Raw genomic sequence first — 14,771 nt, 5'->3', positions numbered from 1 at the left:
GTGCAGGCACTGTAGGCAAGCAGAGCTCACTGTTTTGTCTGTGGAGGTTCCAGAAAAGATGCGTTGTGCCACACAGGGAGTAGTTTTAGGACTACCACATGCCATATGCTCATTGCCTGAACAAACAGAAGACACGTCTTTAGATCTGCCAGCCCAGCTCCTTTCATCAGTGTAAGATTCAGGCTCCAAATGGAGACTTCAATACCAAAAGCTGTTCCCAATATTAAACTCGTTCTGTGACTCTGCACACCTACACCTCACAGATGACTCTCACAATTGCTTCCCCTGCAACATCAATTAAAGGCCATGGTGTCATTACAGCTCAGAAGTGAGCCCCAGCTACGATCCCTCTCTCCCACTCGTCCTTGTGAGCACACTTCCCAAAGGACCCGCTCTCCTCCATGTTTCCCAGCACAGAACTACATGGGGCTGTCACCCCACCAGGAACCTCTTCTCGCCTACAGCCGCAGTCAGAGGGAAGGCACTCTCCTTGGCCATTGCATTCAATTCTGCCTGAGTGAACCCTGAAGCAGTAGCTGCATGGATGCCTAGGTTGGGAGCCGGCAGTCCTTTCCAATTGCACCAGCACAGCACGCCCTGCTCCAGAAACCCACGTCTTCCAAACTTCAGCTGCCTCCGCATTTTTTTGGTGACCATAGAGCTAAGGACAGCGAGGAGGAGAAGCACTCAGGCTGTAGCTGCACAGTTTGGGGCATGTCTACACTTTGAATGAAAGGTGGACATCATAGAATCATGGAATGGATTGGGTTGGAAGGGACCTTAACGGTTATCTAGTTCCAACCCCCTGCCACGGGCAGGGACACCTCCCACTAGAGCTGGTTGCTGAGGAGCTTGCTGATGCCTGGAGCTGGTCCTGCATGGACTGCTCCACCTCCAGAATTAGCAGAGCAACACTCGTACATGGCTGTGTGCCCAAGCCCATAAAGCCTGCGTTGCCACGTGCCATCTCCACTGGGCTGCAGCACTCCAGGAACACCGAACGGACTGAGAACCTCAGCTGGGACGTGTGCCTGGTCCTGCCAAGTAGTGCAAATTTACTCATCCCCTGCTGGCTCCAGTGCAAGGGAGGCAGTCTGTCTTTACCCAGCATGTCCTCCCGAGTCGATACTAGCAGCTCTCCACCTCTTTCCTTGTCAAGCAGTTTTTAATAGCTTAGCGTGGTTTTGATCTTAGGTTCTGGCCTTGGGAAAAACACGCCTGGCTGGCAGCACAGAAACAGATTAATAGTTCATGAACTGGTCTCTTAATGGCCTTTGAAATTGCCTCCACAGATGCTTCATTTCTGTCGTGCTTCATACTGTGCTTTCTATTCCAGCCTCCTTTCATGCAGGTCCCTCCAGTCAGACAGAAGAGCATCAATTAAGTCAATCGTGATACACTCACCATTGTGAGCAAAAGGGAGGAATAGATTTGCATTACACTCATTTTTCTGGCCTCCAAAATTTTCTAAATTATACAAGTATCTCCTTCATTATCCACAAGCACTATTACTATTAGGGCATGTCTGCACATGGGAACTATTATGGAACCAGGCAGGGGCGAACTTGTAGCTTTTTCACACAACTCCATCTCACTATTACATAAAATGTACATCTGCAAGAGTGAATTAAGAAAAATCTCCCCAGAGTGCTCAGTCTGGGTTACCAGTGGCTACAGGAGGAGCTAGCAATCCCGCTCTGCCAAAACCCAGCCCGATATAACGAATGTGCAATTAAAAACACCAGTCGCTGGCATAGCTTAGTGGTGATGAAAAAATTCCCATGTTCAAAACTACCTGTTTTGGTTTCAAGCTAAGTCACCTCCTAAATACTAGGCAGTTAAAAAATTACAGCCATGCTCATAATGTTACTTGAAACAGCTCATAATGGTATTTTAAACATTTTGAACATGAATCACTTTAAACCTCTTTCACATGAAGAGAGTAATACACACAGAGGCAGAAAGGATTTTCCATTCTTGCATTTAGGAGATTCAGAAATGGAATTGTATTGCACGTAAAGCTCATTATCCCAGATCCCCTAGGGAAAAAGGGAGGAATATATTTGCATTACACTCCAAAATTTTCTGCAGTCTCTATTATTATGGGCATACTAAAGAAACTTGTTTTATTGTTGACAACCATTTCTCCAGCAAAACCAGACCACCGATGCCAAGAGTAAATACACACATTACGACAGCTTCTAAAGGCCTGTAGTAAACTTTTTGTAGAGACAACCTTCAGAATGCACTTAACTGAGGGCAAATTACTACCACCTACACATGGCAATTGCAGGTATATTCACTTCCTTTTTCTCCTCATCTCTCCGAACCGTTTCCTCTATTTTTGCACGCCCACATCAAAAGTCCGTGTATTTATTGCTTTTCTCCCATCTCCCCTTTCCCTCCCACCCCCGACTTCCTTGCAGATTACCAGGGGCATGGAGAGCCTGCAGCCACCCTCCTCTTCAATGGACAGAGTCCAGAGGGAATTCAGAAGAAGAAAGGAAATTAATTAGGAGTTTCACTCCGCCAGGAAGGGTTTGAGTGCACAGCAGCTGGAGGCAACTCTGGGTTGCCAAAATCAGTGTACCTGGTTATTCAGTGTCTCCTTATCCCACCCCTGTTCCATGCCTCCAGGGATCCTATCCAATAAAGAGCTGTCAAATATTCATTCCTTTTAGGAAATCGGATCTTTTTGAACAATTTTTGGACCCTCACTTTAACTACTGTATCAAGGACTGCTTACATACCTGAGAGCAGCAATCTTCCCAAACTCCTTTCCTCTTCATTCTCAGGAAAACCTAAAATACCAGTTTTGCATATCATTTAACATAACATTTGATTTATTCATTTTTATATTTGGGAAACTCGCTCTATGAGATGCTGAAATAAAAAAACGTAAGAAGAAAGTGTAGTGAGCTGAATTACTCTGCTGCAGCAGAGCGTACTCATAGTTCCTAGCAGGTTTCTCACAAACAGAAAGGAAAATGGCAGCTTTTCTGAGCAAAACACCAAAATCTAACACTTAAAAGGTATGGTGAGTGTCTGCCACTATTCCAGTCTGCTGGGATAGCATAACTGGAGGTTGAACATGCCTTGATGTTGACAAGCACTGTAATACCTTTCAAATGTGAAGCCAAGCTTCAAATAAACAGACAAACCCTGCCTAACATGAGCTTTTACCCACTACAATTGTGTGGCTGTAACAGCTACTAAAGGTTTGTATTTTCTTCCAAGGCTAAGTCTTCATTTTAAAGCAGAACAAGATCCCTCTGACTCAGCCATAAAAACAGAAATTCTGATTTCTTAGCCTGGCATCAGTCTGAAGGAGCCAGGTCTATTCGAGCGTAAGCCCTACACAAAATTCACATGGTCAACCACCTTCCCAGAGTCCCTGCAAAAAGAAACTATTATTTTTTTTTTCAAGGATCATACCTAAGGAAATCACTGCAGTAGCATTGTTCAGTCTAACTCAAGAGTGTTTAATGGCAATCCTCAAAAAGAACAATATAAAAATGAGGAGGATGTAGATACACCAAAAATTAAGACTTTTCACTGAAATTGTTTGTCTTATAAACTGTCTTGGGTATTGTGAATGCAAACACCTGAAGATTAGCAAAAAAACCACTTTAAACTGCATTCTTGTAGTTTGCGGGTAGGCTTGGGGGTACACCAAGAACTAACCTGGAGGAAGCAATCACTGACCAAACAATCTGGGGTTGGAAACAGATGGGTACCAAGAAGCCTGTTTGAGCAAATAGGGAAAACAGCACACACACATCACTGTAAGCTGCCAGTTAATGCCCGTGAGGACCAAGGAAAATAAAAATTGAACACAGAATGCTAAGGACATGGACTACACATCCCCTTCTTCCATGTGTATTGCGTAGCCCAGGGCACCGCAGGCAGATGTGGATGGGAAATGAAATTCCTATTCCTCAGCAACTTTGAAGAAGTATCATAAATCAAATTTTATCAAGGAGCTGTCATTAACCTCAGAGCAGCACCTTTCCCCATGGCCTTGCTGGGCACCTTCTGCCTGTGTGACTGAACTTAGGTCCTCGTTCACAAAAGTGCTTTAACTAGTCTTAGGAATTGTGTATTCTTTAAATTTTAAGACAGCAACAGAGTTTGAATGACACAGGGAGTGGTAGAGGAAATGAATGAGGAAATGTGCTTGCTCAGAGTGAGAAAGCAGGACCTCCTCCAGCCCGGGATACTGCTACAGGGACTCCTGTACACATCCAGTGTGAAAATACAAATTCCAGTTAAGAAAATACTTCTCTCAGAGACTTTGCTGTCATCTCAACTGATGTCGGATATTGCTTAACCTGCGGGTCGACGTTCAGGCATACTGCATCAGACAGCAAGGTCTTTCTCATTCCATTTGAAAATCAGCATTAATCTAGCAATCTGTTTCCTTCTCTCACCATTGGGGGCACATCTTGTGATTGCTGCTAACTGATATAAAGGATGCTCCTTCCTATTACCGTGATCTTTCCCTGCCTTTTTCTGATTTCCAGACAGGCTGGATGTGCACTAGACAATTAGTACAGCCCTGACTGAGGACGCTGAACCTCACCAGACACCAGTAACGCCTCCCCAGCCGCCACGTGGAATGCCCCACTGTAAGCCAGCATTTCTCTGAAATACAAACCTCATGTTTGTTCCCCACTATAATTCCCACATCTAATTAATATTGGTCTAATAAACATGTTATAACTAAGAGAGTTCTTTGAGGCTACCTTCATAGTTCTTTCTCAATTATAATTAAAAAATAATTGCAATATATTTAAGAGACACTAGAGGGAAGCCAAGATATCACAAGAACCCCTCTCTAATCACACAGCTTGCAGTCCTGATGAAAAAGTTAAAGCTAAAATATCCTTAGCTTGGTGTAGAAATTCCAGTTATACTTACTATATGTAGAGATGCCAAACAAATTATTAATTTACAGCATGGCTTTGCTGTTTCTTTTTGGCACTCTGCATGCTGCCAGGCTCCAGGCTGCTCCCTCTGGGTGTTCCCTTGGCGATGCTGAGATCCCGGGAGCTTTCCTGGTTGTAACACTTGACAGTAAAATCACGAAGCACATTCAGACAGTACGATAACTTGCTAGTATACGCTGTAAATACGGGTGGTGAATATGTCGGTGTGTTTTCTTCTTGTTACACACGTTGCTCCAGTATTTTCTACTCTGGACATAATTTTTTTTTTTTTCTTCCCAGCACCCATCACACTGATAAGCCTACCAGGATGTCCAGTTCATCCCCTCTGTGTGTCCCTTCACCCTTCAAATGCAAATATGGCCAGAACAGCTGGTTTATTTTCCTGCTCTGAGCTGCAGCGATCAGGCACAGGGCTTCTTTAGGGTACCACAAAAAGCTCTGGTTGGGTGATCAAATGACTCCCCCTTACGTTCCCTTTTCCCCCACTCCCAACTTCTTACCACCCACATTTGCTCCCAAACAAGTGGCTGTTTACCCCAATTTTGGTGACTTCATATCCTCATTTGGCGTTTACAATATGGGCACCCTGGTACTTTTTGCCCTGGCCATCAATTCTGTTTAATTAGTACCATGTTTTGTTTTTTTTTTTTAATGCCCACAGCATGCTGCTATTTCTTATCCTACTGTCTTCTTAGTAGCGACGCAAATCAGGGTTAACCATCGGCACACGTACCTTAACAGATCTGTTTATCTTCACTCCCCAGCAAGAGGGGTAACAAAACAAAACAAAAAACATTTGATATACAAAATAAGCTGATGGTAACACAATGCCAAAAATAGCTTATTATGTTAAGTGCAAGGGAGAAAAGCCTTGATATAAAGCTTGATTGCAACAACATTTCAATTTACCAGTTTAAATACAAGACTTGCATTAAAATATTTCTTGAGATACATCTCTTGCTCTCTAAGGTGAATTTTTTTTTTAAATTTATATACAGGTATCCAGTTGTAACACTTGACAGTAGTCTCATGAAGCATTCAGAGTATAACTTGGTAAGTACACACTGTAGGTATGAGTGGTTAACGTCTGTGCGATTCCTTCCTGCAAGGGTTTATAACATTATGTTGAGTACTAGCCTCAGCCAGGTGACCAGCCACCTGATACACTATAATACCCCAAAGCCCTTCCCCAAAGTCCCACAGTCTACGCCTCCATTGCTCACTGGATCCAGATGGTGTTCTCTCTTTCTGGTCTGCGAGACTCCACTGTCAGTTCTCCAAAAGTGGAGAAAAACTGCTCCATTTCCTTCTGCAACATGTCGTTCCTCTTCTCTGCATCTTCCTTGGCCCGTTCTGCATTACGCATTTTGATCTCTACCATAGTGAATTTCTTCCGCTCTTGGTCCAGCTCTTCGTGCAGGGCCATCATTTCTGTCTCCAGGGTGAGATTTCTTTGCTCCAAGCTACAAAATAATGAAATAAAAGCAGACAGCTCCTGAGCAGCAGCTCCTCACTCACTCAAGCAGAAATGCACACCACAAACTCATACATGTGTCTTTTCATTTACAAAGCTTAAACTGAATTGTTGAGAGGGGTATCTACAAACCATGGCTTCATCAATGAACCATTCCCACAGGGCAGTGTCTTCCATAGCTCATTTAGAAAATGCCTAATCATAGCCACTGGCAAGGTGCACAGTACCCAACAGCTCCCTCTAATTTGCCAGGAATAGCCTAAGGAAGCCTTTCACTGCTGGAAGTGTTGACGCCTAGCACTAGTGTCACTTACAAGGTCAGTATAATGCCCTGCATGCCTGTGTTTCACTGCTCTTCTCCATTCCTCACCTGATTTAGCTACTATCTCTTTGCAAATATGCATTGACAAATCAAAAAAAAAAAACCCCTTCAATCAATATGTTTTTTGTCTAAAAAACATTGGAACAGGCTGCCCAGGGCAGTGGTGGAGTCACCATCCCTGGAGGGGGTCAAGAAACGTGTAGATGCGGTGCTTCGGGACATGGCTTAGTGGGTTGGGTGGGGTTGGGTTGATGGTTGGACTTGATGATCCTTGGGGTCTTTGACAACCTGAATGATTCTATTCTATTCTATAAAAATCTGACCCTATTTCACATCTGGCTTTCCAATGGAAAGCATTAGAAATCCTCGTGGTACTAAACACACAGTCCTTGTGCATGTTAAACATTATAAGAAGTGCTCTACCACACTGCACACTGTGCTGAAAATAGTGATGTGGGCAGAAGTCTGCAATATTCTGTCTGCTGGACTTTTGCTGGCAGCTCTCACACGTTGTGATCCAGCTGCGACTGGCAGTGCCAGAGGCACCAATGCTGTGCAACAGAGGTTAGAACACAAGCCAAGACCTGAACAGCTTTACTGCAGAACCTGGGTAACAAAGACAGCACATTCAGCTCCACATTGCTACGTGAATCAGTTAATGCTAAGCCTAGACCTTGAGGTCATTCACCGATTGTCATGGCCATCCACCCTAGCAACCTTGCTGTGTGCGAGAACAGAATCATAGAATCATAGAACGGTTTGGGTTGGAAGGGACCTTAGAGACCATCCAGTGCCACCCCCTGCCATGGGCAGGGACACCTCCCACTAGCCCAGGTTTCCCAAAGCCTCATCCATCCTGGCCTTGAACCCCTCCAGGGATGGGGCATCCACAGCTTCTCTGGGCAACCTGGACCACTGCTCACCACCCGCACAGGAAAACATTTTTTCCTCACATCTCATCTCAATCTCCCCTCTTTCAGTCCCTCCCCATCTCTCCTGTAGCCCCCTTTCAGCACTGGAAGCTGCTCTAAAGTCTCCCCGGAGCCTTCTCTTCTCCAGGCTGCACACCCCCAACTCTCTCAGCCTGTCCTCACAGGGGAGGTGCTCCAGCCCTCTGATGAATTTCATGGCTCTCCTCTGGACTCTCTCCAACAGGTCCAGGTCTTTTTTATGTTGAGGGCCCCACATCTGAACACAGCACTCCAGGTGGGGTCTCACGAGAGCAGAGCAGAGGGGGAGAATCACCTCCTTCGACCTGCTGCTAATGCTTCTTGGGATGCAGCCCATCAGAAGACTCTGCACTGTCTGCAGACAAAGCCACGGCTCTCCCTGGCCTTCTCTAACAGGTCTGAGCTGTGCAGGAAAGGCTCATGCAAAGAAGCAGGACTGTGAGCAGAGGCAACTCTCAGATGCAGCACTATCTCAAGAGGAATGAGGACTCTGGAAAGGAGTTCCAGCAGTCTCCCAGTCTCAGAAAGTACAGGTGGAATAAACCACAGCACTGCTTTCACTGCAAGGTGATGCCCAGTTGCCTTTCTCAGTCTCTGGAGAACAGGAATCAGCGAATGAAAGCATTGCGAGAGCCTCCTGCTTTGGTTAATTACATTCCAAGGTTCTGGCTTTGTGGCTTTGTTTTGGGTGCCAATAGGATAGCACGTCCCAACCATGGCACACAATTGCTCTTTGGATCATGATGTCATGTCAGAGTGTGTCAACTCTGAAAGATGGGAAACTCAGCAGTGAGCACCCAGTGACTGCAGCTGGTGCAAACTGCAAGTCACGAGAGGGAACAATTCTTGGATTTATTCTGCAAAAGGCAGTCAGATGGTAAAGCCAAACCATCTTACCTTTTTATCCTTGTCTCATACTCTAGTTTTTGCTTGGCCATCTCTTGCTTCAAGCTGGACACCAGGCTGTGCAGAGCACTGTGGTTGTTAGTACTGTTGGCCACAAACGTTTCACTGTTATCGCTGCTGCTGGTGGCTCTGCTGCTGTGGCCCCCCACACTCCTTCTGTCACTTTTGTTCTCATAGTCACCTGGGTTAGAGAGGTCTTCATGTGGTGGTCCATCCAGCATGGAGTCTTCGAAGTTACCTGCATAGAAGTCCTGCTCCGGGCAGGTGGTGGTGGATGAACGACAGGAGTTGGAGTGCTCCGGGAGCGATATTTCACAAGAGGACGTTGACCAGGTGGCACTGTCCACACTCTGTTTGTCCTCAGAGCTCACCATAGAAAACTGCTGGTGGACGTTGTCGTAGGTGGACAGCCTGTTGTGCTGGCCTGACTCGCTCACCGCTTCCTTCTGCTTGTTGTCCCTCAGCGTGACGTAGCCGTTGGGCACCCAGCCTGTGGGCCGGCCGTTGAGGGTGTTGCTGTGCCCATCCGTGCTGGAAAGGCCCATCCGCACACCTCCGTTCTGCACGCTGTGTGTGCCCATCTTTGTCACCGGTCCCTTCAAGGACGACATCCTCCTGGCTTGCAGGGCGCAGTTTGGTAAGGTCTGGCTCTTCTCAGGGCCCTCCACGGAGCTGCTGAAGGACCCGTTGGTGACGATGCCACTGCCTTTATTAAAAGCAGGATTTTTTTTCACCATGAGCGGTGGGCTCCTGGTGACATCTGGTTTCTGGACGCTGTTCCTAGGGCTATTTGTCTTGCTGCCTGGCAGAGCAGTTGGAGATTCATTGTCCATGCTTTCCCTTTGGGGAGACTCGGGTTTGTCCCAAGAGCAGCGCCTCACTGCTGTCTCCGTGGTGTTGTTGTTCTCTTTGTTCTGGAGCTGTCCCGCCATCCCTTTCTTTGGCATTTCATTGTTGTTGTTGCATACCTCGGGTCCCATCTGAGGGTCTGCATCCCTGGGAAACAGCTCTTCATGTTTGCTGATCATCACTGACATGAGCTGCTGGACTACCACTGTACCTGAAATGAGACACCCAGCACACGCTCATTCATGGCGCGTTTTGCTTAGGGCATAAATACTTGATCCCTCACATTCCACAAATACTTGGTAAACATTCAGCTGATACAAACATTTACGCAGTTCATCCATCTGTATAACCCCCTGACTGTTCCATGTGCCTAAAGCACCTCTGGCTACTGGGCCAGTTCAGCACCGCCTCTTCCCTCCACCAAACCAAGCCTGTGGGCTTCACAGAACCCCTAGGAACAGGAACTTTATAGAATCATAGAACCACAGGATGGTTTGGGTTGGAAAGGATCTTAAAGATCATCCAGGGCCACCCCCTGCCATGGGCAGGGACACCTCCCACCAGCCCAGGTTGTTCAAAGCCTCATCCAGCCTGGCCTTGAACCCCTCCAGGGATGGGGCATCCACAGCTTCTCTGCGCAACCTGGGCCACTGCCTCACCCCCCGCACACGAAAACATTTCTTCCTTAACTTTTGCAAATAAGCTATTACCGTGACAGTAACTGCATCCCAAGAAGACAACAGGAGGCGATAATGAATAGCAAAGAAAAACATAACTGGAAGTGACGTCTTTCAACTCAATGGGGTGATAATTTTTAAAACCTAAGTCTTATTCTGGCAAAACACTTCAACAGAAAAGGGGCAGGCAGGGGATTTGCACTGCTGGAACACAGACATTTTAGTCTTTTGGAACAAAGCAGGGCAGTAATGTGACATAATTAATTTAATGTGAATACCTTTAGCCACTCCATGGCGAGACTATCTATGCAAAGAGGAAGCTGCGTCACGCTATAGCAGAGTACGGAACTAACGCAGGACCCCAGTTTGCTACTTGCTGTAGTACATGGCCACCTTTCCTCTCAAAGAACAACCCCTTGGTGTGCACACCACTTGGCTCCACTGTCATTTACGCACTAGCATTTATAACTGGACTTGGGATAATAAAGATGTGCAACTCTATTTCGTGAAGCAGACCCTCATTAATTATTCTTAATAATCTTTCAGGAACAAAGTCAACATAGTTACTATAAGCATCCCATTTTGAAGCTACTGGAGAGCTCTCAGAGGCCTGCTGTGCTCTTATAATCAATAACTTCCCACTGGGCAATATCATTTCACATTAACTCCTTTGTAATACTCTGGATCTTTACACCCCACCTTTTAAAATACTACGTCAAGTATTAAAGTTATGCTTAAAGAGAACTCACAAATCTGTTTAATCAAACCCGTTTCTCACTAGTTAAAAAATAAACGGACTTCCCTTCAATGAGTGTGGTATCCTACAGCACCCACCACTGTTTTAGTGCTAGGGCTGTTGATAAGCAGGCTGGAGAGCTGCTTTCAATAACTGGAAAAATATCTTATTTTCCTCTTCTAGCCAGTTTAAAAAAAATAAATTATTTCTTGCTCAAACTCAAAAACACCCCAAACTTTAAGTGGCAGACAGTTCTGGAAAAATATAAACCTGTAAGACAGTACTTCATTTAGGAACGGCTAAGTCCCCTCTCCCCATCTCAAACCTCCATCCTTCTCCCCTGCCCCAGGTGAGCTGAAGACATATGGTATTCCATCAGGAAATGTCATTCTGTGACGTGTCATTCTCATTGACTTCAGCGGTGTAAATCAGCTTGCTGACACCTCTCTCCAGTTCCAATCTATTGAACGATTTCAAGTACTTTTTGTACTATTTAATGCAAAAGCCTGGGAAAGCTTCTGCTTTCCCAGGAAGGAGGAGGAAATATAAGACTAAAGAAAAACAAGTAAATGAAGAAAGTGTATAGGGAGTTGTTGCAGCTGGGAAAGAGAAAAAGCATCAAACTCACAGAAAAAGAATAAATCCACGTGCTCTCAAATAAGCGATGAACACTGCATTTTTGAGTTTGGGTAAGAATTTTCAGTGCAGGGTCTGTGTACAGCCCTAATTTCTGAGAAAGCTAAGTAAGAAAAAAGTATTTGGAGGGAGAAAAGGTGTCATATACTCGATGGAGAATTAAAGTCACAAAGATGAAGTCTAGGAAGAAATTATAGGAGAAAATTGTCGCAGTCATATTTTTGTCTTAATCGCAGAAAAACGATACAGCTGGGCATTGCTGTGAATAACAGAACACAGCCGACAATCTGATCATTGTTGTGCAAGAAGGTAAAAGATTAACTGCACTCCTACCACACGCGCTGAACATGACCATGCCATATTTACAGCAAGTATTGAGAAGAAAAGTACATTTTTAATGAATTTGCCAGGGCAGGACAATTTCATGCAAAGTCTGTTTGCAGTGCTGCACATTTCAGTCACTTCTACAGAAATCTGCAAAATTTAACCCAGAAATTTATTCAGGTTGAAGCATTCTGTGGCTATAAAACAGACATATGGAACTTACTGCACATACTACCCGGACTGGTATGTACTGTTAATAAACCTAAAGCCATTCCTTCTTTCCATTACAAGTTACATAGAGTGAGCTCACCCTCCATGATGGTCAGAGGATCTTCCACTTTGGGGCGAAGGATGTTGGGGCCAAAAACAGTCGCCAGATTTTGCACGCTCATTTTGTTTACACCTGAGTAAGACTGCACCTCATCAAGGAATCTGTTGGGAAGAAAGATGCCTTTAAGGAACATGTAGAAAGGAAAGAAAGAAACAAAAACATCAAAGCATGTGAAGGTTTCTTAACATAGTTCAAGTATTCCATTCCAAATTCTCATGGAACATCACAAAAGCTCAAGGCTATTCTCCTCAACTTCTTCAGATTTTCTTCAAAATTATACATTGATAACAAAATTTAAATCTCAATCTGGTCGGACTACAGGATAACTCTGTTGAAGATAGTAACTTTCTCCAGCAGAATTAATGGCTCATAAAATAGCCTCAAAATACAAACTTTCAATTAAAAAATAAGTTTATATTCTTTTTAGTTTGTTTGGTGCTTTTTTTTTTTTTTAAATGCTGGGAACTTCCTAGAATTTCACAAATTGCAACTGTGTGTGACACATTTTTTTAAGATCTTAGATGTATACACGGAACTTACTCTATATACTACCAGATATACACCGTTTTCAAGCTTACCATGCTTCAGGAGTTGTCTTGGTTTGGGCTGGGACAGAGTTCACTCTCTTCCCAGCAGCTGGTGTGAGGCTGTGTTTGGGTTTGTGCTGAGCAGAAGCTGATCACACACTGATGGGCAGAGCTGCTGCCAGGACAGTCAAGGACTTTCCAGCTTCTCTGCTGTGCCCGTGTCTGCAGGGGCAGGAGAAGCTGGGAGGGAGCACAGCCCCAGTGACCAGCCTGGGATTCAGCCTCAGGGTTAGGACTGAGACCAAACTGGCCGATGGTCTGTTCCATCCCATGTACGGCATGGCCAGTATATCAGTGAGGATCGGTCCGGAAGTGCTGTCTTTCTCCAGGTCAGCTCTCTCTCTCTGGGTCACCCCTCTCTTGGGGTCATCTCACTCTCTCTGTTGGCTCTTGGTCTCTTGGACGCTTTTTGCTTTCCAGGGCTGTAATTTCGGGACCCTCCCTGCTCTGGGATCATTTGCTGGGAATGGGCTGAGCCTTGGTCATCGGGTGGTGAGCAATGTCACTGTGTCACTCATTTCTATATTTGTATACGTTACTATTATCATAATTATTTTCTATTTTATTGTAGTTTAGTTATTAAATTATTCTTATCTCAACCCACAAGTCTCTTTTCCCTTCACCTGTTTAATTCTCTTTGAAACCCCCAGGAGGGGGGGAAGGTTAGCGAGCTGTTGTTGCATTTTATTGTTAGCCCGGGTCAAAACCATAACAGAAGTGCCCAGACAAGGCCAACAACTGCAGTTAGAAATGGGAAAACAGGGTCCTATCATAAAGAATATAGAATAGATTTCCTTCTAACTTCTTGCATTTCTTGCTGAGTGCAGCTTATGAAAGGAAACTCATAAATGTGCACCTTGATAGACGAAATTGTCAATTAGTCCTGCAGCAAACCTGTATTTTTAGTGCATTCACTTAAGTTCACCAATTCTCTGACTTTTTGAGTAATGCATTTCCTTCAGGGCACGTACACAGAGAGGTTTGTCTGTCAGCTCACGATTAGATAAATACCATTGTGATATTCTTACCTGCAGATATATTTCAGCAGATTATAATTGACAGCTGGCAGGCTCTTCACTTGCTTCACCAGTTCTTTCAGGCCCTTTAAATGGTTTAAGAAAAAAAGAGAGTGGAGCGACAGGATTTCTTAGTATTTTGCCAGAGATTCAAAAAAAGGTCAGCAATTCCAATTACAGGACAACAAACACACCACTGGAACTGCAGCACTAATATAGAGGTTACCATCAGGAACAGCTTGTAGAACCTATTTGGATGGGGAAAGCTGTATTCAGCTAACAAGAATTAGCAGTGGATAAAAAATAAATACATAAATAAATAACTTGGTTTCATCCTGTCTTTCCCTTCTCTTTCACTCTTTTTCTCATCTAGGATTCCTAAAGTAGTCTTTTTTTTTTTTTTTTTTTTTTTTTTTTTTTTGACCAGCAGCTCTGCAGACAATAAGGCTGAGGCTTCCAGGAACAGCTCTGGGATGAACTGGTTGGCATTTTCACCTGAGACACCGTTTGGGTATTTCACCCTGTTCTGGTCCATACTAGATTCAGAGCAATAAACAGTTATTTCAGTCTGTGCCCGCTCCAGAATGGGACAACCAGAACACCACTTCTGTACCTGCAGGAACAGACCCTGGCCATGCTCCTCACCAACCAGGAGCTTTAGACTATTTTCAGTATGAGGCTTTTAGTACTTTGCCAGCATCAGTGGGGTTTTGATCCAAACACATTACGAAATGCAATTCGAGATGGGTGGACCGGGCTAGCGCACAGGTTTGCTGGTTGGGGGCTAAGAAAGGCAACAAGACGCACAGCTCTCTCCCTTAACAGCGGCTGCACTTTTAACTTCTGTGCGGAGAAAGATCAACTGAAAATCTTGTCACACAGCCTTACAGATGGACTGCTAAGCCACCACAAAGAGGACCAAAGTGGCTCATCATCTATCGTACCGATTTTTCACAAACTGGCAGCACTACCTCCAGCACCAAAAGGCCACTGGAATTTGAATCTCGCTTTCAA

The 14,771-nt window shown here is 44.8% G+C and overlaps 1 protein-coding gene across 1 annotated transcript; it reads right to left on the bottom strand.

Annotated features, from left to right (window-relative positions):
• Positions 1 to 5,679: 5,679 nt before the first annotated feature.
• Positions 5,680 to 13,843, bottom strand: ARHGAP24 (Rho GTPase activating protein 24; the record flags this gene model as incomplete). The annotated part of the gene is made up of 4 exons (XM_010076976.1): positions 5,680 to 6,412; positions 8,593 to 9,661; positions 12,134 to 12,255; positions 13,770 to 13,843. Coding segments are annotated over 4 exons (1,509 nt in total), but the record flags the coding sequence as incomplete, so codon positions are not given.
• Positions 13,844 to 14,771: the final 928 nt, after the last annotated feature.

The sequence above is a fragment of the Pterocles gutturalis genome, unplaced genomic scaffold, assembly GCF_000699245.1.
Source record: "Pterocles gutturalis isolate BGI_N339 unplaced genomic scaffold, ASM69924v1 scaffold12008, whole genome shotgun sequence".
Classification (NCBI taxonomy): Eukaryota; Metazoa; Chordata; class Aves; order Pterocliformes; family Pteroclidae; genus Pterocles; species Pterocles gutturalis.
The sequence above is the reverse complement of the archived record's forward strand: the minus strand, read 5'-3'. Positions and strand labels throughout refer to the sequence as shown.